The following is a 24077-nucleotide window of genomic DNA, read 5'->3' as shown; positions in this document are numbered from 1 at the left end:
CCGTCTCCAAAGGCAGCACTAACAGCTGGTGCCGACAGATGGCAGACTGGAGAGGTTACATACAGGCTGACAGGTGGAAACAGAGGGCAAAATTAAATCATGACACTTACTCCCCAAACTTTGAATCTCTCACTGCTTTGTTTGAAACATTTCCTTGTAACTGAATTGAGTACACTGAAAAGTTTGGTTTTTTTCTGTAATTTTACTAATGCTTTTTCAACTATTCTACTAATTCACTGATGGTTACGTCAAAGACAACATGGCACACACTTAGAGAAAATAGGGACGTGAGCCACAAGTATGTATTTGTACATTTCTGCTTAGGCCACAGGTTTTTTGACTTTCATAAGGAAACCAGGGATATGTAAATAATGAAACAGCCACATTATAGCATTATTCACAAGAATGGCTAAAAAGAATGGGGCCACAGGCAAGTCAGGAGCCCTTTAATCCTAACAACTCTTCATCACATGGACTCAGATCCACAGCAGACCAGTCCTGCTCCTGACGTTTAACAACCACACTCAGCAAGAGCCCGTCAGCCCCTTCTCAGGGGCTTCCTTCGAACTCACTTTTCAAAGCCTTGCACAAAGAGGTTAAGCACCAGTAAGAAAGACTGTTAGCAGTTTTATTTCATCATCTTCATCATCAATACACATGCAGTTTCTTCCTTCTGTGTACATGACATTTTCAAATGGGTGCCACACTCTGCCTATGGTACAAAGTTTATAAATACAATATACCAATACAAAGTTGAAGCCATTAAAAAGAGTTTCGTAACAACTAGCAGATACTTAAATCTGTAGTGTTGATGGAATCTATGAAAGAGATTTAGAAACAACAAACAAACTCAAACATTAAACATTTTACTCGGGAAGGAGTGAAAGAGGAACTTTTCATGTGCCGCCGAAGGGTTTTCGAAGTCGCTCAGTTTACTTTCTTTCTGCTATTATCTTTAAATACTGCAAAGCATTGTGAGCGGCGTCACTCTGTGCGTTGCCGCAGGAGATCCCCGAGCCGTGACAGACGGTAATGGGACTGGTGGAAAGCTCGGCAAGACACTGATACTGGCCGTTGGCACTCAGTTCTTCTGTAACGACATATTCAAACATGACGGTTAATAAGAGCATATAAAGGAGAACCTTTGTATAAATAATAGTTTTTATCATTGTTTTCTCTGTAAGCACGTATGGTAAATTACTTCACTTAATCATCTTTGTTATTCTTGTACAAACCAAAACCAAAACACAACTGCTCAGCTGCAGCAGTTCTGAAACACGGATGTGCTTCATGATCATCGGAGGGAGCTACACAGGAATACAGGTGTCCAGGCCTTGCTCCAACCTGCTCAACCAGAAACGCAGGGGTGAGGGCTAAAAACGCCAGACTCTTGCATTTTTTTAAAAGCTCCTAAGGCAATTCTAATGTGGCGAGTTGGACAGTGTTTGCAAACTACTGAACCATGGCAACTTTTTAAAAAGGGAAAAGAACCATTGGCAAGAGGACTAGGGAGACTGTATTTTTCATTATGATGTCTACGGTTATTTTCAGTACCCATCTGAACTAGGAAATACACGGTTCAGGGCAAGACCTCCTTTGTGCCTTCATGTTCTTTGGTTATAATCTTTGCAAAGAGTCCAGTTCCATTCTACACATGGGTCCAGGGGTGTCACACCTTTTGGCATCTCTGGGCCATATTGGAAGAAAAATTGTTATTACATGAGTCATAATTTATTTAAAGTGGTCATTATTAAATGTTATCTCAGTCAATATAGTGCAAAATGTCCAGATACAATGAGATTATTTAATGCCTGAAGAGACTTTCTAGTTCTAGCAGTTAGGTTCTTTTACTTGTTTTAATTGAGGTCAAGTTCACATAACGTAAAATTAACCATTTTTAAAGTGAACTATTTGATGGCATTTAGTACATTCACCACCACCCCCATCTAGTTACGAAACATCTTCATCATTTCATCACCTCATGAGGAAACACCACACCTATACAGCAGCTGCTCCCAACCTGCCTGCCCCACCAGCCACCGTTCCTGACCATCTGTCTGTACTATATCCCCAGGTTTGGCCTCATTCTTGATATATTGTGACATTGTACTTGACCTCACCACTTGATCCTAAAGTAGAAGAGAAAATCAGAAGTTCTTTGAATCCCCGAACACCCTACTTTCCCAGTTTTGGTTGCTCTGACAAGCTAGGTCCCCACAGTTCACTGAGGCTGGAATAAGGGATCTCAAATTCTTCATTTATTATACCGATGTGAAATCAAGATGGTAAATGCATGTATATGCACATTAGCTAGCTTTATAAATTCAATTAAAAGAAAATCCAAACTGACTTGCTTTCCAGTCTTTCTGTATTTGTCTATCTAAATGATTAAGGGATAGCGAAAAGAGAGGAGGTGATAGCTGGAATGGGATAAAGCTATAAATCAACTTGCTCCCATGTATCTCCCAGAACTGGCGTACAGTGACAAAGTAGGGACAGAAGTCTGGCCCCCATAAACTTGCTACTTTTTCTATAAACATGGGTGTCTTTTTATTTGTCAATCTTCCCATCAAGGCTAGTTTAATAGTGTACCTGCAGTTACTCTTCCCCTAATGTGTTCCACCACCGACTAGCTATGTGATCTCAGACAAGTTTCTCAACCCATCTGTGACTTACTTTCTTCACTGATATACAGAAGCTACCTCACAGGGTTAGTTTGAAGATTCAATCAGTTACTATGTAATGTCCTTAGAACAGTGTCTGGCAGAGAGTAAAAACTCTATATAATCTTAGCTACTGTTCTTTTTATTATTATAGCTGCAGACATGTTAGCTATTGTTAATATTATTTATAAGGATGCAACATAATACATACTACTACTATATACATTACTGCTGTGGTAAGTATACATAGTTAGACTCTCTAACCAGTGAAATCAGTTATAACATAAGTTTTTGTTTCTCAAACATATTTTTAAAAGAAACATGTTTTGGGACAGACAAAAAACAAAACCCCATACCTATATCCAAATACGTTATATTAAAACCTTGTTCCTTGGCAATCTCACTAAGCAGTTGGATGTAATCTGTATTTGGAATACTGAGGAGGCTTCTCTTCAGTTGGTTTATCTTTTCACCAGGAGAATTCCTCAAGGAATGCCAAGTACATCCTAAAGAATGTCCTACTACATTGGTCTGAAAAACAGAGGTGAAGATTAAGACTCTTAATTGGGACTGGTTTCCCAATTTAAAAAAAAAAGGACTTAGAAGGGTTTATAAATCATGTTTAAATGAATGGCATTTGGTTAACTTTCTTTTAAACTAAACAATAACAAGTACACACATTTAACAAATACCACGATGTTAAGAAAAAAGAAGCACCTACAATAATATGCTGGAAGTATTTAAAAATATTCTGGAATAGTACGAATGTTTTGCACTCACATTTTCCGACAGTCACATTAAGACACAGCATTCGAGAGCACCATACACAAATCTGCGAAGTACATGACTAGCACAGCACTCTATGGCTTAAAATATAAAGCAACTTTCTTATCTTTATGATTTCTTATATTAAATACCAATCATTATAACCACAAGCTGTGAAGCAGAAAACAAAGAAACTGTAGAAAAGGTGAAAAGTACAAGTTGGGTTGGTGAACAAGTTATTCAAATGAACGGCAGGAAGTCAAAAAGTTCTTGTCAGACTTATCTCCCAGAACCCAAGTGAGCTTATGTTTCTTCCTTCTCTTGTTTTCTTTATTCTCCCTCATATCCTTCCTTTTCACCTGTGTTTAGAAGGTTTTACATTCCCATGTTAGTATGGGGTTTTCAAATTGTTTTCCTATATTACACCACCTAAAAAACCAAAATCAGCTACTCTCTAAGTAGGGAAACTGATCCTTTTTTAAAAAAAATTTATTTATTTTAATTGTTGTTCAAGTACAGTTTACTGCCTTTTACCTCCATCCCAGCCCACCTCCCCAGCCCTCCCCACCTCCCTCCCATTTCTACCACCTCTTGTTTTTGTCTATGTGTCCTTTATACTTGTTCCTGTAAACCATTCCCCGGGAAACTGATCCTTAATTTTATTTATTAATGAACCCAGACAAGAGATAAAGAAATTTTCAAAAGATCAAAGGGATGGCCACGATATAGAACTGAGTAATGATAGCTTTCTCTTCTATATCTTATTCACTCTTCTCAGTGCACATATATACACTATATTTACCAGCCTCCAAATAAGGGTTTTAGGCTGTTTCTGGTTTCTTGCTTTTAGTAACAAAGTTATAATACAACTCTTTTGCACTTAAATGACTTTCTCTTTAGATTAATTTTTACAAAAAATTAAGTTGAAGAATGTGCATGCTTTTAATTTTGATAGATAGTTCCAAACTGATTTTTGAACCACTTTATCTTCCCATCAAATGTCTGGAAGGGTGCTTTTCTTCACAGACCCTCACCAACATCAGGTCTTATCAAACTCTGTAGATTTTGTCAATCTAAAACATGAAATTAGTACATTGTTTAACTTGCATAATGAAGTTGAACGTTTTTTCTTTCATTAACTATTTGCATTTCTTCTACTTGATTGTCCTTCAATTCAATACATCCTACATTTAGCTAAATGCCTGTTCTTCCTCAAATCTCACTCCTTTTCTGTGCTCCCCACATGAAGAATGGTAGCACCATCCAGCCAGCTGCCACCCTAAAGTTTTCTCCTTTTTCCTTACTCCCCATAGCCAATCAATTACCATGCCCCCTTCCCTTTAAGTTTCTAAATAACTGTTAAACCTACCATTTTTACTGCCACTTTTCATTTAGGCCACCATCATTTCTCATCTGCTTTCTGTGACAGCATTCTAGCAGGTCTCTCTAATAATTCATTAACTCTTCACAACTTAGCCAAGTGATTTCCCTTCTCATGTAAAATAAGATCCCGTCCTACCAGATGAAAGTTCCTTAATGCCTTTGTACTATCTTCAGGATAAAGCTCTATCTCTTTAATACAGAAGTTCCTGCCACATTTAATCCTTCTTTACCTTTTGGCCGCGCAGTCTGAGACTCCCTCCCACCCTGTGCTCCAGCCACACCAACTAGCCCATCCCAGACCACATAGGACGTTTCACTCCTGTTCTTCCTTCTCTTTGTAAGTCTTTCTCCCTACTCTCCTCCTACAGGTCTTGACTCAGATAGTACCTCCTCCAAGAAGCTTTCCGGAACTCCTCGTCTTAATTGGATGCCTGCTCCTGTGTTCCCATGGCAGCCTCTATCAGGACCAGTCTGTAGGACCCTTCTCTCTCCTTTGTTAGGCTACAAGCTCCTCAGGAGCAGAGACTGTCTTATTCGCTGTATGCCAGTACCCAGCACAAAGCCTGGCACAGAGCATGCGCTCACTAAAAATGTTTGCTGAGTGGCTAAATGAATGAATAAACAAAGGGATGGAATGCCTTGTCAATTTGAGGGCAAAAATAGCTCTATAGGCCTATATTCTTCAGATCCCATAATACTCTCGACTTTACTGTGTCTCTCAAGCTCTCTAACCTAATCACCCTGTGACCCTGGCTCACATACAGCAAGCAAATTAAACTGGGTAGTGTTTACATAAATAGTGAAGAGATTTTCAAAAACTGCAACTCTGAAGTATCTATACAACAAGAAATCTAGGAAAGTTTCCTACAGCAACAGATGCTTAATCACATTAATATCAGAGCTGTATGATCTTTACTCACTAAAGAAATGTGGTTCTCTGGAGAAATATTACTGAATTTAGCAAGAAATTTCTCAGCAGCATTTCTCTTGGCTTGTTTTTTTGATGCCCCTTTTCCTAAATAAAAGAAATGAGAGGTTTAGAAATGTGTCCATAGAGAATGGTCAAATGCATACGATGTTTAATCAGAGAACAACCTCATAGTTTTTACATACTACTCTATTTTCTACTGACCTGACATCTTTGCTTGTTGTGATTCATACAGCTATTCTTACATTTTCAAAGGCATTTCTTTTAACAATTTGTCCTTAATAGTCACATTTTCTGTTTTAACAGCTATATTTCCTTATGTCCAGTTTTAATTATATTTGCTTTAATTCTAATATTCAATTTTATCAAGGTATATTTGAATGACAACTTTTGTCTCTCAATGTTTATTTCCTGCTTATAATTTCCTATAAAGTGACAATCAGGTGAAATTTCTCTAACCTGAATAAAGATACTGAAGTTGAAAGACACTATATATTTCATCTCCTTCCATGCTCCTGTCAGATTTGAAAATTGAGGCCCAGACACATTAAGTAATTGCTAACTTGCAAACCAAGGATTGTATCAAGAACAGGAGTTGAGATTCCCGCACTGGCCCACACTACCTACCTCTTAATGGCAAAAAGTTGCTTATTAGCAGAAACTAATGTGGCCAAGGTAAAATTCTCTTTCAAGTCACTCTAAAATGACAGAAACATATTTATAAATAGGAATCCACACTAGCACTTTATTAAGTGACCTTTTAAAAAAATTCTCACCCAAGGACATTTTTTCCATTGCTTTTAGAGATAGAGGGAGGGAGGGAGGAAGAGATAGAAACATTGATGCAAAACAGAAGCACTGATGAGTTGCCTTCCTGTACGTGAGTGGACAATGGATTGAACCGGAAGCCAGGTGTACAGCCCAACTGGGAATCAAACCCACAACCTCCTGGTTCTGGGACAATGCTCCAACCAAGTGAGCCACACTGCCTAGGACTTAATCGAATTTTTTTCCTCATTGTTTATGGCCTTCACAACACAGAAGGTGCTATAATTTAAAAGAATAATTTCTACTTTATTTTTATCTCACTGTCATGTGTTGTCACCTAGCATCTTATTAATCATCTTGTTTTCAAATGTAAACAAAAGGTTTTCTAGTCTTATCCCCTAGAATAGCTGCTGAAACACCACCTGAGATTTTTTTAAGTCACTAGTAGTAGTTCAGTGAGGACTGTTTAAAGAGTTAATTACTTGTGCTTCCATTAGCAACTCATGATTTTTAAAAATGTCAAATTAAAAAGTATAAGTATTCTTAAGCCAAATATTTACACTTAAATTTATCCATAAGAAGTTAGAGACAGTAGAACAGGAGTGTATCAATTTTTTCTCGACAGAAAAGTTTAAAAAGTTATCACAACAGAAATTTCTATGGCCATTCATCATCTGAAAATACTTCAAATATCTTCAATTGTGTAAGGTAAAAAGATGTTAAGTACCGGTTTCCATAAATGACTCTAGCCTGCAAATTGTGGTATATTCTCTCTTATGCGCAGGTCCTCCCTCCTGGGAAAGGGTATATTCAGGAAGTCTCCAGCCATGATGAATAGCCAATTCCTAGAAAATTGAGATGAGGTTTTAGTAGTAATTTTTAGCATGCAATGATTCAATCATGTAAATGATATTCCTTCATGTTTTTGATCCCATTTCTATTTATTTGTTTAAAGGAATAATGATATTCCGCAATGGAAAAATTAGGGAAGACACTATATTTACCATAGATATTCCTGCATTTCATAGCTTGTACTGAAGTAGTTTCCTCCTATGAATGGTTCTTCCATTAAGCCACAATGAGTTGATGTCATAAGGTTCAAATAGGAAGACAAACTACTATCACCATCTTTGGAAACATCAGAGGGGCGCTCTGTCAGTCTCACTGCCAGCAGTTCCTATAGCCTCTCCCTTCCTAGCTACAGACTTCCATACCATAGCTGGTGAACTACTGTATTTGATCAAGAGCAAAGGAGTACAGAGAGCAAAGAGATTTGAATGAGGTTGGGAAAAGAGGGAAAAAAGCCTCAGAATAACTCATAGTGCAGGAAAGAGACCAAAGGGCTGGCCAGATAACAGGGAGTGGAGTTGTCCAACAGAGCACATGGATAACCTGCAAGAATATTCTGCAAGTACACATTCAAAGCTGCACACACACACACTCACACACAAACATATTTGGTAGAATAAGCAAATAAACTACTTTCCTATTCTTGAATTAGGTTACCCAATATGAGTTCTTTAAAGTCTTCTGTCTCAACAGAAGTAGAAAGAGGTTTATCACAAGAATGGCAAGAAATATTCTTAAAGTATGAAACACCCTAGCCTTGTGCACTGAGGTCCTGTTGATCTCAGGTGAGAATTCCACAGGCCAAAGGCAGATGCTGCACATGGAAGAAAATCCAGAACACACACAAGTAGGAAAATAATGTCCAGTCAGCACTGTACTATGTAATGGTCATAGCTTGGGAAACAAAGTATCATCATCTTATCTTTAAAACATGAGTTCCTTGTTTTAGCCCTTGATTTTTATCAATTTATGACATCTTTGTTCAGTAAACAAAATGTTAAATGTGGGAAAACTGTGCAACTTACCTGTAATGATCCAATAGGATTAAGCTGGTTCTTTGGTTGCTTGGAAGGGTCAGGCATTAAGGGGTCAGGAACTGCAAAGCTAAACATTTTTTTAAAGTGTTACAAAACCAAGTACTTTCCTCCAAATTATTAAACACATGAAACACATTTTCTGTGTCACTCACTGTGGTTTTGTTCTTGTTGTTCCCTCCATATGGAATGCACTTCTCTCTGCTTTTGCCCTGAGAATCTGAACTATGCATCTTTCCAGGTAATTTCAAATGCCACCCTCTAAAAAGCCTACCTTTTTAACCCAATGGAATATAATTTCTTCCTCCTCGGAGCCACTATAACATTTGGTTGGACAGATTCTTAAGCAAACAATTATAGCATCGTTTATATACTTACAAACACATGAAGTTTGATCACCTCTCACCGTATTTCCCCCATTCAGATTGTAAAGTCCTTGATGGTAGGGCCCATCTATTACTCACCTCATAGGCTTTGTAGTACTTTGTATATAATTGGTGATAAGTAAAATGTATTTAAATAAAGCATGCTATTGTTATAACTACATAAAAAGGAAATACTAATAATTAGGAAATTTAGCCCATGGATGATACAAGTCATAAATGCAGCTTTTTTTCAATTAGATAACTATGGAAGAAAAATCTGTTTGATATATCACCTGCTCTATGCTGGGATAATCCTTCTAAGATTTACATGCATTGCATGTAGATACAATAGATGGCCTGCACAAATCTGGTTTTAGCATGAGAGCACTGTGATTAGGGGAAAAAAAGAACAATTTCTTCTAAGTAGTTTAAAACACTAGTTACTAGGGTGATGGGTACCTGACACTGAATAGGCTACATTCTGAGGCTACTATCACCTAGGCAACTGAAGAATCATTTCTTCCATGATAAATCAGATCCAGTTATTACCAATCCCTCAAGCTTCTTTTCTACCTTCAGAATTTCAAGCCTTATACAGGCTGATGAGATACACATTTACTTACAAGGCTGCATACCTAAGCTACCCAAATAATTGTGCTGGAGAAGTGAGGAAGTCTCTGTATTAAATGAGGCCACTTGAGACCTCATTACAGCTTAGTAATAATTCCCATCTTATCCGTCAAGTAGCACAAATATACAGGGTATGGCAAAAGTAGGTTTACAGTTTCTCATGTGGAATACAAATTAATAAAAAGTAATACAAAAATAAACTCTGTTTTGCATACCCACAACTGTAAACCTACTTTTGCCCCACCCTGTATAGCTTTTTCGCTGACAAACTGCGTGCCCATGGGCAAGAAACACATGACCGTCAACAGCAAGGGGGAGATCCAATACCTGCCATTCCATTCGGCATGTCTAAAAAGCTGGCACAGATTACACTGTATGACCCTAGAGAACCGAGAACCACTGTATGAAATCCAAAGCTTCCATTGGTTAGTTCCAAACTATCCAAATGGTTACAAGAACTTGGAAAAAGGGAGCAGCACCGCATATGAACCTAAATACATCCCTAAGTCAAGTTTTGCTATGGCTGGAAAACAAAAAACCCATCCTAAAATCTCACGGGTTTCTGCCGTCAGCTGTGAACAGACATGCCAAACTGTATTCCAATATATCTGAGTGCATGCAGAGAAGCAACTGAAGGCACACGAGATTCCAGGGGGCGCCCTTTAGAGGCCAAAGGACACCGTTTTAGGACACCAGAGGTACTCTAGGACCAATACTCTTTCCAAAAGTACCTAAAATGAAACACCCTAGCCCTGTGCACTGAGGTCCTGTTGATCTCAGGTGAGAATCAACAGGATAACAAAAAGGGATAACCTAAAGGGATAACAAATTTATTTTGGAAAGATATGTCAAAATTAACACCCCATTTAATATCCTCTTGCATTTGGCATACATTCTACAGTAAAAAGAAATCTTTTTGTCTCCTTCCAAATCGGAATTCCTGAAAGAGTGCTCTTAGCTGATCTTTCCCCACCTCACACCTTGCTTTCCTCAGTATAGAAAAAATTAGTCTGGATACATGAAGACATTGGCCAGAAAAGCTCTGGTTTTCTACTGCTGCACCCCATCTGGGAAAAAAGTCTAGCTCAAGAGAGCCTTCATGTAGTCGTTAACGGCTGGGTTTAATTGCTTAAGGATAAGGTTGTCTTCAATGGATGATAGGTTTTCACAAGGAATAAGAGCTTAGAGCTAGGTAGTAGAAACTGTTCACTGCTGCTTTTGTGAGCACGTTCAAACTTTTACTCTTACCTCGGCCATGATACTTTTGAGCTGCAGAATACAAAGAAACTTAGCTCACCAAATACTTGCATTGGCTTTCAAAATGTTTATGGCAGCCTCTGCAGCTCTATGTTTCGCCAGCTTCTTACTTGTACCTTCACCTGAATTAAGATTAACAACAACAAAATATATACTGTGAAAATGTGAAGGTTGCAGAGATGTTTTCATCATACAAAACAAAGTCACCACAGGTTTTACATATACGTACTAGGTAATAAAAACATACTACAAATATGCTGTAATAAAATATTCACCACCTGAAATACATTAAAAAGCCTATGATTTTAAAAGTTCTTTGTATTTACTTCTATGCATACCCGAATTAAAAACCTACATTATGTCTATATATTTATTACATAAAATGGTAATCAAGTAAACCATGTCATACCTTCTGAAGAAATGCAACTTAGTATTTTATTCTTCCCCTATTTACAGAGAGAAATTCTTCTGTAGCCAGAAGTTTCCTTTATGGGAGCCACTTACACAAAATGTGCACAATTTTATTCTAATGACCTATCCTACACTGCATTAAACCCCCTGCCTGGCTATAGTCACACCCATTTATTAGGTTCAGTGTGGGAAGAATTATATAGGGAAGAAGGGGAGAGCTTATATGTCTCCCACACAATCTCAATATCCCTCAATTGGGTAGCCAAGGGGGTGGCAGGGGATAGGTCTGACTAATCACTAATACTGATGCCTAATTTCAGTAAGTAATCACACCTAGTAAATGGTAAATTCAATCTTTTTCCTTCTGTGTTCAAACTAGGTGGTGAGAACCCTTTGCAAGTGGTATCAGAATACTTATATCCATTCCACTGGTGGAGGAAAGAAAGGAGACAGGGAATAAATTTCAAGTGTGGCCCTCAAGAGTCAGAAGATACACACACCATACTCATTTACCCACGACCAGAGGTATTAGAGGTACAGGAGAGAACGAAATGGAGTCTCCACCTTTGAAGAGCACAACCCCTACTGTGAATTTCTTCTGTAACAGGCATCTGAAATATGGAATGGTACATGGGACAAGAGGCCTAAGAGCAGGCTGCAGGGGTACACACAAAAGGGGCAGCTCCCTCAGTCTTAGTAAGAATTCAGAAAGGTCTCATGAAGGAAGGAAGACTTAAGTGAAGACTTGAAAGTAGCGTAAAAGCTAGTAATGTCAAGAAAGCTAGAGGTTAAGAACAATCTAGGGAGAAAAGAGGCAAAGGCTCAAAGGTAAAGAGCATGCTGATGTTCTCAAGAGTACCACATAGCTGGGTACCACAAGAGCTTGAAGGAAGAAATTCTGAGATAAAAGGCTAGAGCTGGAGGGTAGGAGGAGAAGTTAGAGAACAGTCTCCTAAATTTGTGCTTCTCAAACTCTAATGTGCATAGGAAGCGCCCACAAATTTTGTTAAAATGCACACTCTGGTCCAGTAGGTCTGGGAAGTGCCCAGGTGATATCAATGCTGCTGTTGATCGCATTTGGAACAGCAAAATTCTCAGTCACATTAGCTAGTCTGTATTTATCCCAGAGGGTTACTGGGCAGATTTTAAAAGGTGGAAGTATATGAACAGACTTTAATTCCAGAAAGAACACTTTGGTTGTTGTGTGGAAAATGGACACAAGACTAGAAACTGAAGAACAGCTATAGGACTGTAGCCATAATCCAAGTGGACGATGACAGTGGCCCAATCAACAGCAAAGGGAAGAGAAGACAAGCAAACAGATTCAAAATATTTAGGAAGATCTAGTGACAGACTGGAGAGGAAGCAGAGGGAAGGGAAGGAGTCAAGGAGATGAGACCCAAATCTCTACTATGAGCCAATGAGGATGGTGGTGCCTTTACTGAGGTAGGGAAAGCAGGGGGAATTTGATAGAGAAGATTGATTCAGTTTGAATTAATGAGAGACTGAGGTGCCTTTGGGCCACCCAAGCAGAGATATCTGGACAATACAGGCTGATACACTATTCTGTAACTGGGCCTGGATTGAAGAAAGAGATTTCAGAATCATCAGCCTTTAGATAATATTTGAAGCTGTGGAGCAGACAGGCTTGTACAGGCTTGTACTGCCTTATCTTCATAAGGCTGTGTCTGGAGAGTATGGGGCCTGGGCAGAATGGCTGCCATAGGTTGTTGATCTCTGGTCTATAACACAATGAAGGGGGAAAAGCCACTTTTTCTTAAATTTTCACATAGTATTTAAAAATAGACCAGGTAAAGAAAGTTATGCATTGTTGATTCTATGATTCATGATACCTCCAATTCACCTGCCTCACACAGACAAACTTCAAAAGTATCTTAAAGTGGCTTCAATGATAACAGCAAACTTGAGATTTTCAGGGACACAAGTGATGCCTTCGGATTACCAGACGGTAGAACTTCAGCCTTCCTGCTGAATTTTTTTCTTGACAGTCTTCCAAATTAAATATTAAATTTACTATTCAATATTTTTTGTTTGCAATTAAACAGAAACAGAATAAAATATGTACCTTTACAAATGGGCAGCTTCAGTTATAATTTGCTCAAACTCACAGACTATAATAATGTTTGAGCTCTAAAACATCATTGCCATTTAATCTTGGCCATGTTACTTGTCTCTGTGAGCCTATTTCCCCATGTATTAAAGGAGAAGATAATAGCTTATTAAAACATCATGTACAGTGTCAGAAACTAGAAGTTGCTATGCAATCAATATTGAGTATTCAAGCCTTCTGCCTTCCTCATTTTGCTTGGATATGGAATCAAATGTAGTACAATGAGCCCAAAGGGCCAAATGAGTCCATATAGAAAGGTGAGACGCTCAGAAAATTCTAGGGTCATGCCCCCTGGCATCTGTTATAAACTATGGACCTATAAAACTTTATAGAACCTACTGATCCAGCTATGGCTGCTCCAAGAACCTCTTCTGATTCCCCCTAATTCTTGGAATAAGCACCCTAGGAGGTTCCTAGGATGTTTCTGAGTTTCTCTTGGTATCTCAGAAAGAGAAAATTAGATGAAATTGTAAAATCCCAATAGCCTGAGATGAGAGGTATGTTTCAAGAACCTGCTTCTCACAGCTGTCTCGAGTAAGATGGGCACTTGTCCAACACCAAGAAGGGCACTAGCAATACCAAGTCTGGACCACCAGCCCGCATGGTCGTCGGGGGTTTACTGTGCATACAGACCTGTGCAGGTTATGTCACCAACGGTTACTCTGAAGGTGAAAGTGGGCACGTGTATTTGCATATCGGATCTTTCACATTCATAAACAGGGACGTTCTTGGTCTTCATGCCGTATTCGTGTAATACCTGAATCGGTGTTTTCCCTGGTTTAGCTGTAATCATCTTCCCCAAACTGCAAAGAGAAAAAGGTGTGGTGTGCATGCCAAAGCGGGGAGGGAAGCAAAAGCCAACAGAGGCTAGTTCTGACCATCATCAACAGTGACGCGAGAGGCGCCAAAGCTCCCCGGCGCCCAGAGCTGGCAAGATGCTCCAATTGCCGGCCCCACCGCGTCGGGCACCGAGCGGGGGTATGCAGAGTGAGGGACCTCTTCAGGGAGGTAACTTCAACGAGGGTAGAGACGATTCGCAGGGGAAGAGGTGCCGAGCCTCTCAGGAATAACCCACAAATCCCTGTCCCAGGGAGGCCGCGAACCATCTCCGCCCACTCTACAAACCACAGAAGGATGCAAGAGGGGCGGGGCCGGGCCGCAGACCCCGGCCCGCGTCGACAAGAGGGCGGGGCCCAGTGCCAGTCTGTCTGACTGCAGCCGGGGGTGGGGGGGCGGCGGGAAGAGCGCTAGGAAGGGGCTTTACCCACAATGCCGCTGGAGAACCCGGTTGTCTGCACCCCCCCCCAAGTGGCCCCGACCGCCTGCGCGCTGACCTGAAGGTCCCGCTGTCCTCGCGCTCCAGCGGCGGGGCCACGGCGCGATGCCGGCTCTGGGACATTGCGAGAAGGGAGGGCTCGGCGGCGGGAAGAAGAGCGGCGCGAATCGACGTCCTCGCTCTTTGGGTCGGCGATCCCTGGGAGAAGCGTTCCAGAGCCACCGCCTCTTCCTCCCCAACTCTCCTCCTCTTCTTTCTCCGACCCCTCCTTCTCTGCTCCCCTCCTGCGTCCCTCTTGCGAAGGGGACGGGTGGGGGCGGAGGCGGGGCCTCCGTGCGGCGACGCGGGTCCAGGTTCCCGGCCACACCTCCTTGCTGGCCGGATTCCCGGCCCGTCCCCAATTCTGGCCCCACCCACCGGCTCCCAGTCTCCTCAGCGCCCCGGCCCGCCTCTTTCCCTCCGTATTCCGCCCCCTTTCCCAGACCGAGCCCAGCCCATCGTGGAGTTCGGGGGCTTCTCTACTCCCAGTCCTCCGGCCTCATTGAGGCCACAGTTCTGTGTCCTTGAAAGGAGGCTGTTTCCTGTCTGGGAAGGCTTGTCGGGTGGCAAGCCTCACAGAGGCTGTAGGGCTTGAAGCTCAGCCTTTCGTGTTTGTTTTCTTTTTGGCGGGGGGTGGGGGTGGGAAGGATGAGGGCTGCGTCGCTTTAAAAAAAAGATTTCAAAATTCCAAATGCAAGTGGATAGAGAGCATCCCTGGGGTTGTCCCCGAAGCTGGAGAAGGGGACATATCAGCCTCTGAAGGCTGCGGTGGGCTCCTCCCTTGGAGTCCAGCCTTTAGGACCTTGCAGGGACGTCCAGAGACAACCCCCACCATCTCTGTTGCCGCATGGGCTTCATTGTTTATTATAATAGGCTTTCGTCGCGAGATAAATGCTGGGTCTGCGGATCTCAGCAAAGCCCCTTAAGTGTAAAAGAAGGCATTTCTGTGGACCGGATTTCAGTTAAATACTGTTTCTGCACACCTGGGGTGTTCTTTGTAATGGCGTTTGCCTGGGGTGCACCACGTTTGGTAAGGCTCAGACAGCGACATTGGATGCCGAATCGCTTCTCTAGGGATTTGCTAGCCGCTTGCACAGATGACTCCATGTGCTTTCCCGGTGTTCTGGAAAACTGCTTTGCACAATACTGTTCGCAGAAGGGACATTATCAAAAACCTATCTTTGGGGTCCATGCGATCCTTGGATATTTGAAAGCAAATTTTTAAAAATGTCTACTCAATCATCCAGAGTCTAATCAAACTAATATTATTTGAGGCTTGAATTAAGCCTATTCTTTCTTCCTCCCCCTACTGTCATATATGTATGTGTATTGATTATTATCCACTAATGTTATGTTTTAATGAGTATCTTGTGAATACCACATGCCCACTGTTTCAAAATACAGGGGTCCAGCAGAAAGTAAGGCCTGTTTGAGTGTGGTTGGTAGGTAATAATATGGATGTAATAATTTATATTTTGACTAATTTTCATTAGTCATTTCACCTAAAATGTCATGGTGTGCTTGAGTGTGATACTGTTATGGTACAGAATTACAGGTTTATGATTTTGTAATAAAAAAACGGGTGTTATTTGTGCTGGGCCCTGTATATTGACATCCACATAACTATGGCAATACAGTATTTCAGCACTCAGATTTGTTTCCAAAATGTATTTTTGGCCACCAGATTCCTTTAAAACAAGCCAAAACCTTATATAGTTCTCTTTAAAGGTTGAATAATTGGGATAATAATGATGAAAAATAAATACAATAGAATCTCCATTCAAAGATGTCCAATAGTCATCTGCAGAGTAAAAACCCCATATGTCAGAGTTTATGTAGTTATTTATATATAATTTGGTTTTCATTTAGTATTTTATAAAGATCTGCATACAATTGTTTTCTTTAGTCTGTGGTTTTATTTTATTAATCATTTGGTTTTGTAATCATACAAAATGATTGAAAATGAATGAGCTGTTCAAACAATAAATTGTATAATGTAAGCATTGAAAACAACACTCTTTTGTTGCCAAAGTTGGCGTGATGGACATGCAAAGGAATTTCCTTTGGACTAGGTATACTGTAGCTGGTGTCCAGGGATAATGTTAGTGCCCAACTGCATTGTTCCTTCTGGAACGTAGGGCTATATGTTTGCCTCAAAACTGGCAAACTGCTATTAACTTCGACCCTCTTTAAGGACATTGGTAGTATTTTCAAATTATGAAACTATGTGTTTTATAATTTTAAGTTTTATAATTTTATACAGTTTTCTGTGTTTATTGTAGTGCTATAGACTGCAATTTCAAATTACATGTACTCTTAGTGTATCAGTTTACACTCTTGATCTATAATTCATCACCTGAGCACACCAAGGGAGGCAGTGTTGTGAACAGTGCACTGTAAACTACTTGGTGGGACCATGCTTTGTGTTTTTAACATGCATAATTGTATTTAAAATCAAGTAAGCCTTAGTCTTGTGCCTGATTTTCTTTGAAAATATGGATTTGTTATCTGAGGGGTGCAGTTGATGACATTTTGATACTATATTAATATGTTTGCTGCTGCTACCAAGAGCTTTGTCAAGCAAGTTGGAGATGGAGGGAGATTAGTTCCTGTTCCAAGCCTTAGTGAGGCTGACAAATACCAACCTCTAAGTCTGGTGGTGAAAAAGAAGCGATGCTTTCTGTTTCCTAGATGTAAATTTACCTCGACACCTTTTACACTGAAAGATATTCTTCTAGGAGACAGAGAAATTTCAGCTGGTAAGTTTGAATGTGTGTCTGGGAGTGACTCCTCATTCAGCTATATTATTGGTAATCTAAACTTGGCCCATATAGACTGTTTATGTTCATAATATTTATATATATTCACTGATAAAAGCAACTTTTATTACTGTGGTAGTAATAATTTCATGATTAACAGTGTCTAAAGTTTCTAATAGTATCAAATCTCTTATTGGTCAAATAATTTTCAAATCTATTTTAAAAGATTATTGTATAATTTTATTTCAATTATTTTATAAATTGTTTTAACCAAATCAATGTAGAATATGACCTAATACATTTATTTATAAAATAGAAGTATTATTTAGTCCTACCTATCTCACATGGTCAAGTGAGATTGAAGTAATTTGTATTTATTTTTTATGATTCACTTTACAGTTGGCAAACTGAAATATATTACAGACTAGGTTAGAAAATAAATTGACATTTTGAAAAATTATTTCTTAAAAACACCTGTTTTTCTTTCAACTGCCTAGTGCAGCTTGATGCTTAAGAAGGTCTGTTGAATTTGAGTTCATTTTAAGTACTCTGGCTATTTCTTCCTGTTTTCTCATTAGTTGAATTGCTATTTTTAAACTTGGTTTAAAACATTGCCTTTCTCAACATTGGGGTAATCAAGTCTTAGATGGTAAATTAATATGTTACTATCTGTAATATATTGTAGCTGAATTCATGACATTTGAAAAATACTGATTCTCTTTTTTAAAAGGTGTTTCATCTTATCAGTTACTGAATTATGAAGATGAATCAGATGTTTCACTCTATGGAAGGCGAGGCAACCATATTGTGAATGACGTTGGTATTAATGTTGCTGGATCAGATTCTGTTGCTGTCAGAGCTTCATTTGGTGTGGTAACTAAACACGAAGTAGAAGTTTCAACATTACTCAAGGAAATTACTACACGGTCAGTATAATAATCCTTATATACTTTAGTGTTTTCATCAAATATTTTAATTATGTGAACTTATTAAAAAGAATGATTAAAACATTCAGGTTATACTTTACTATTGTAATATATTTGTTTGAAATAATACAAATTACAAATATATCCAAACTTTGGATAAGAATAGATGTCCAAAACCATTTGGTTTAGACAGACTTTTTAATTGTCCCACAAAACTGCTTTGAATCTGAACAGATTTGCTAAATTATTATATAAAAAAATCCAGGAATCTGCTTATAACAAATATGCTAAGAGAGTCCCTCCAATAGACTCCTGTAATAAGCATGTTTTAAGAAAATAGAAAGGAGAGGCAGATTATTAAATTTCTTTCAGTCCTACTTTCTGATGCATATTAAGCCTGCCTTGATTTACTTTAGTTACGTTAGACTGTGAATCAGTAACATACTGGCAAAAAATGTGCTGGTTTGTATGTAACCAGGTGATATAGATTCTTGTGAATGTGTCTCTTGTTTATTTTAGAAAAATTAATTTTGACCACAGCTTGATACGTCAGTCCAGAAGCAGCAGAAAGGCGGTATTGTGCGTGGTCATGGAGAGCATTCGAACCACACGCCAGTGCTCCTTGTCCGTGCACGCTGGGATTCGCGGGGAGTCCATGAGGGTAAAGCCGCACTCAGGTTTCTTTCACTGAGGACCTGCAAGGGGAATATTTTGAAAAGTACTCAGTTTCTAATGAGACGTGTATTTTTTCAAATGTTGAGATTGAAGAGCTGCAATGATATATAGGACTTTGCACAGTAATGGTTTTAGAATGTGAAAATCCAAGAAAATTGCATTCTCAATACATGTAATATAGTGCAAACAAAACACCAATCCCTGTGAAATAATGCGATTCCCTCCTATTGCTATTTAAGTGCTGTTTTAAGAATTAAGAATTAGATACTTTTGTGAATTGATTTTATTTTTATGTGTAATTTATACTTAAATTTTAAAAGTAGAATTTATATTTTTATATTAATTTTTCTAAAATAATGTTGTCAATGACTAAACTTACTTTGTTCAATGTTAAATCCTTTAAAAATTCTCAAAAGTAATTTGTGTTTATTATCTCAATTATATTTGTCCTTGTCATCCACATAATAATGACTTAATTGGTTTTGTTAAAGCAAATTATTAAAAAGATAGGGTTCAATGATAATCTTTTCAAGTATTTGAAAATAAAAGCTACATTTAGCTACCCGCCAAATTGTTTAACGTTGGACGATTTGGCCTCGAACAATTACTCAGTTGTTGGTGATTGCTTCGGAAAGCTGCCAGAAGCTCTAGGGGCTTTGGAACAGTAGACAGGATAGGCTAAAACAGCCATCTCACTAAAATACAGATGGTTTGCAGTCCAAAGAGAAAGGTTTCTACACCCTAGAGCTTTACCGTTGAGGTAGCGCTAATCACTGGCTCCAGTACCAAAGTAAGTGAGGGAGTGATGAGTAGTATTTCCTGACACAGCTTGAGTTCCCATTGGGCCATTTGGTCCTTTGCTGTAAAGTTTACTTTGAGTAGGACAGTTCTTTACTTGGACAAGTGTTATGCTTTTTTGTTTTGTTTTGTTTTGTTTTTGGTGGGATTGTTTCTCCAAAAAGCTATCCTTACAGGTTATGCTCCTTAATAATGTTTTTTTTTTTTTACTATAGTTTCACTTTATGGATGAACAGAATCCCAGGGGAAGGGACAAAGCTATTGTTTTCCCAGCACATACAACCATAGCTTTCAGTGTTTTTGAACTGTTCATTTACTTGGATGGTGCCTTTGGTAAGTGAATGACTTACATGAAACACTGAATTGATGAAATTTTAAAGAATTTAATAGGAAACACACACACACACACACACACACACACACTTTCTCTCTATTTATAGCAGACTAATGCTCTTAGCACCGTCAGTTTTATGCTTGGTGAAGTCGTTGGGAGGCAGCCTGCAGCCCCTGCCTGCCCAATACCTTTTTCCTGCTTTGTGGTAAAGGCTCTAGACTCCCACCATCCCACTTACAATTACAGATAAGAGCCAAAATACAATCCACTGGCAGAAGTATTTATTTCTTGACCTACACAATGAGATAATACATGACCTTCTAATAGGTAGTTTTTTTGATGTTGGCAAAGAGGAGTAAATAGATAGTAACATGTCTGAAGATGTCAGGGCACCCAAATGAGTGGGCCCAAAGAAAACTTTAATTTTACCTATCATGGCTTTCCCCCCAAACTTAACTTTGGAAGTACAAATACTTCCTCTAATGTTGTCACCTTATATAATACCTCAATGCAGCTCACTTTAGACTTCTATACTTCACAGACCTTCAAGGTTAGTAGGCCAGCCAGCTCAAGTCCAGGGGCAGGCCACACCACCAGGCAATGAGTGCTCTGGCCATGATCGTTTCTAAACTTTTTTAGACCTGTTTATGTTTGTTTCTGCAGTTCTGTGGGAGGAGAGAAGGGAGAGTCCAGAAACAAAATAAAGCATGTGAAGTAAATTCTATTCAGGTTGCTTCGGCTATAGGTTTTTACAAATATTTTGATAGGAGTACAAACTGATAGAGCTGATACAGCCATCCAGATTTAAAGTGTGCATATACTTTAGCCTTGCACTTTTAGAAATTTATCCTATAGATGTATTTACATGTGTGAAATGATAAGGATATAAGGATATTCAGTTTGTAATAGCAGAAGAATGGAAATAACCTTCAGATCTATTATCAGCAACTAGTTAATGTGCATCCACACAACAGAATACGAAGAATGAAAATGCACTGTATATCCTAACATTGGATATCCTAACATTGGATACTCTCTAAGAGGTATTGGAAAGAGATGTGTGCAGTGTTAACTTTTTGAGCCTAAAGAGCTTTACATACATACACACACACACACATACATACATACATATATACTCCTTTACACATGTAAAATATGGGGAGTGTCTCTGGAAATAAACACAAGAAAGTTAATAGCTGGTTACCTCTGGGGCAGAAAACTGAGGCTGGGTCAGTGTAGACTGGAGACTTGTCACTGTACCCCCTTTTTGTACTTTGAATTTTGTACCATCTGAGTATTACCTTTTCTTTAAAAATGTAAAATTTAATGTAAAAGATGCAATGAGGGCGTGTACCAGAATTCACCAACCACAGCTACATCAATCACAAAATATGAATTCAAGTTGTAACATCTACATTTATTTTACAGACCTTTGTGTCACTGCAGTGTCAAAAGGAGGATTCGAAAGGGAAGAAAAGGCAACGTTTGCACAGTTCTACAGATTGAGAAATATACTCTTTGAAAGAAGTATGTCCATTGAACAGTATTTCAAATGCATTTTTTTAACTGCTGGGCTTAACACTTAATATTGTCGACAAGTAATTCTATCTGTTAAGAATTTAAATTTAAAAACCAAATTAGGCCCTGGCTGGTGTAGCTCAGTGGATTGAGCGCGGGCCTGCGAACCAGAGGATCGCGGTTCGATTCCCAGTCAGGGCACATGCCTGGGTTGCAGGCTGGTTCCCTGCAGGCCAACTCCCAGCAGGGGACACACAAAAGGCAACCATACATTGATGTTTCTCTCTCCTTCCCCTCTAAAGATAAATAAATAAATAAAATTTTTAAAAAAGTGAATCTCTTAAAAAAAAACAAATTATTTCATGACTAGCTGTTTAGATTCATGTGATTATAAATGCAGTTCAGTTATATGGTTTTTTATTTGATTTGACTTCTGACACATTTCTCTGTTTGTGTCCTTTTAGACAGAAGAGTGATGGATGTCATTTCTCGTTCACAGCTTTACTTAGATGATCTTTTTTCCGACTACTATGACAAACCTTTGAGCATGACCGACATTTCCCTCAAAGAAGGGACCCACATCCGAGTTAACTTACTTAATCACAACATTCCAAAAGGACCTTGCATTCTCTGTGGAATGGGAAACTTGAAAAGGGAGACGGTTTATGGGTGCTTTCAGTGCTCTGTCGATGGGCAGAAGTATGTGAGACTCCACGCAGTTCCTTGTTTTGACGTTTGGCACAAGAGAATGAAATAAAATAAAAAATGTGCTTTGCCTGTGTTTAAGGTGCAGCTGTGCCACACACCTTTCCAAAATCCTCCAGGTTCTCTTTGATGAACTTATGCAAGTGAAAGAGGGAGAGGAAAAAGAAATTGGTCTCTCTGGGCATCATTTCCCCATCTATAAAGTGGAGAGGATAATGATAAAATCTTCTCATAAGTTGTCATGAAGGTTAATACTCTTTATTTAAAAAGGCTTAAATATAAAATAAGAATGTAGATGTTCGTCCATAAAATCTGCCAGCCGCATTAGAAGTACTTTAGGTATTTAGTCCACCATTTTTGGAAACTTTTACATAGAGGTTTTTTGAAATACTAATTTTATTTTAATTGGCCTTTAAAGGGTGAAAAGAATGTACAAGAGGTGACTTTATGGTGCTTTAAGTATATTGCCTTATGTCTGGTAAAATGAGAAAAATGTGTTAATAATTTAATGTAACCCTAAATGTTTAATTGCAGTATCAGATTAAAAGCACACCGAGCTCAGTGTGGGGCATTGCACACACAGTTAACAGGGCGACTGAGCGTCACTATATGGGCTGCTATTCTGTACTGTACATACGCTCACCGGTCTGGGCTTTACAAAATTTACCACTGTCATTTTAAAGTTAAGACAGCCAGGACATGTTCATTTCTTTTCTCCTTTGAAAATGTGTAAAACTTAACATATTTAGTTCTGAGAAATGTTTTTTGTCTGCTCTGTAAGACATCTGAAATTTTTCATAAACAACCTAATTATTTACTATCTACCCTTATGAAAATAATTGCAAAAATAACATGTTCAAATTCTAGACCTCAGAAGTGTGTAATTACAGCACTCATAGTTAGCTATATGCCTATGAAGGTGTAACGCAATTGTGCAAATACAAACGACTTGTATACTATATGCATGTAGAATGATTAAAGTTTTATTTTTAACTATTTAAATGTGATTATTTTCATAGTAAGTCTCCATATTCATTTGATATCATTTGTAATTTTTTACAAACATAAGTTTAAAAGTACTTTGTATAAAGACAATGGGAGAAAAAGGTTAGAATGATAGTTTGTATTTTTTGAGAATTTCCATTTACATCTTCTGTCACGGTACTTTTGATTTAGGCAGAGTATGTATGATTCAAATGCAAATATGAGCATACAAATCAAAAAAGGGTCTGGGGACTTTTTTATGTAAAGAAAATGGGGGCAGTTTCCAAATCAAAATGTGACATTGAATTATCAACTTAGTTTACTTCAATTGAGCAGGTTTTTCTGAGGAAAGTAAAGGGATGACAGAGTTGATGAATCAGCGAGTAAGGAGAAATCATCAAATTGGTAGAGTAATGGTGCAATGCTGGAAGGAGAGAAAACAGTAAAGTTTTTGTTTATGAAGTGTCAAACTCTGTGCTATGCAAATGAGACATCCACTGGTGTGGTGTTTTTTGTGTTATCCCTACACTTTTAAATAACGGAATTTTGATGAACAATGAATAATGGTTTGGAAAGAGCAAGTTTCAGAAAATGGAAAAAGGTTAGTTTTAAACTCACCTCTTTTGAATAGAGCTATTTATTGCCTGACCTTAACTTCTTACATATGTAGTAGACAAAAACTTACCATGTTCCAATAAATACATAGCCTTTCTTTGGCACCAATGTAATCTACAGCAAAACATCTCTTATGTCTTACTCTCAAAAAGTTGTACCATACCATGATTTGACCATGACACAAAATTGCCATGGCACACTTATTTTCTCCTTTTAACATAGAGTTCTGAGAGAGAGAGTTGTATATCCTCATTTGTATCCTCA

The 24077-nt window shown here is 38.7% G+C and overlaps 2 protein-coding genes and 1 long non-coding RNA gene across 4 annotated transcripts; 1 reads left to right on the top strand and 2 right to left on the bottom strand.

The window, feature by feature from the left end:
• Positions 1-607: 607 nt before the first annotated feature.
• Positions 608-14860, bottom strand: PRKRA (protein activator of interferon induced protein kinase EIF2AK2). Of its 2 annotated transcripts, none has more exons than XM_037044369.1 (8): positions 14519-14860; positions 13818-13987; positions 10683-10764; positions 8382-8460; positions 7235-7352; positions 5732-5826; positions 3020-3194; positions 608-1090 (listed from the first exon to the last, which is right to left on the bottom strand). In XM_037044369.1, the coding sequence occupies exons 1-8, from the start codon at positions 14581-14583 to the stop codon at positions 933-935; spliced, it is 942 nt and encodes a 313-aa protein (XP_036900264.1). In that variant the 5' UTR covers positions 14584-14860; the 3' UTR covers positions 608-932. The 2 variants fall into 2 exon arrangements, with proteins under 2 accessions (XP_036900264.1, XP_036900265.1); XM_037044370.1 differs by having other exon boundaries at positions 13942-13987; positions 14519-14541.
• LOC118985656 (uncharacterized) lies at positions 3256-5721 on the bottom strand. Its single transcript, XR_005066163.1, has 2 exons — positions 4076-5721; positions 3256-3895 (listed from the first exon to the last, which is right to left on the bottom strand). It is a non-coding gene; the product is annotated as an uncharacterized LOC118985656 (long non-coding RNA).
• Positions 14861-16766: 1906 nt separating the features above from the next.
• Positions 16767-22276, top strand: PJVK (pejvakin). Its single transcript, XM_037044368.1, has 6 exons — positions 16767-17258; positions 17989-18184; positions 18704-18845; positions 19873-19990; positions 21420-21518; positions 21974-22276. Exons 1-6 carry the CDS (start codon positions 17048-17050, stop codon positions 22264-22266), a joined length of 1059 nt encoding a protein of 352 aa, XP_036900263.1. The 5' UTR covers positions 16767-17047; the 3' UTR covers positions 22267-22276.
• Positions 22277-24077: the final 1801 nt, after the last annotated feature.

The sequence above is a fragment of the Sturnira hondurensis genome, unplaced genomic scaffold (genome assembly GCF_014824575.4).
Source record: "Sturnira hondurensis isolate 20B ecotype Veracruz unplaced genomic scaffold, ASM1482457v3 Scaffold0004136, whole genome shotgun sequence".
NCBI lineage: Eukaryota > Metazoa > Chordata > Mammalia > Chiroptera > Phyllostomidae > Sturnira > Sturnira hondurensis.
The sequence above is the reverse complement of the archived record's forward strand: the minus strand, read 5'-3'. Positions and strand labels throughout refer to the sequence as shown.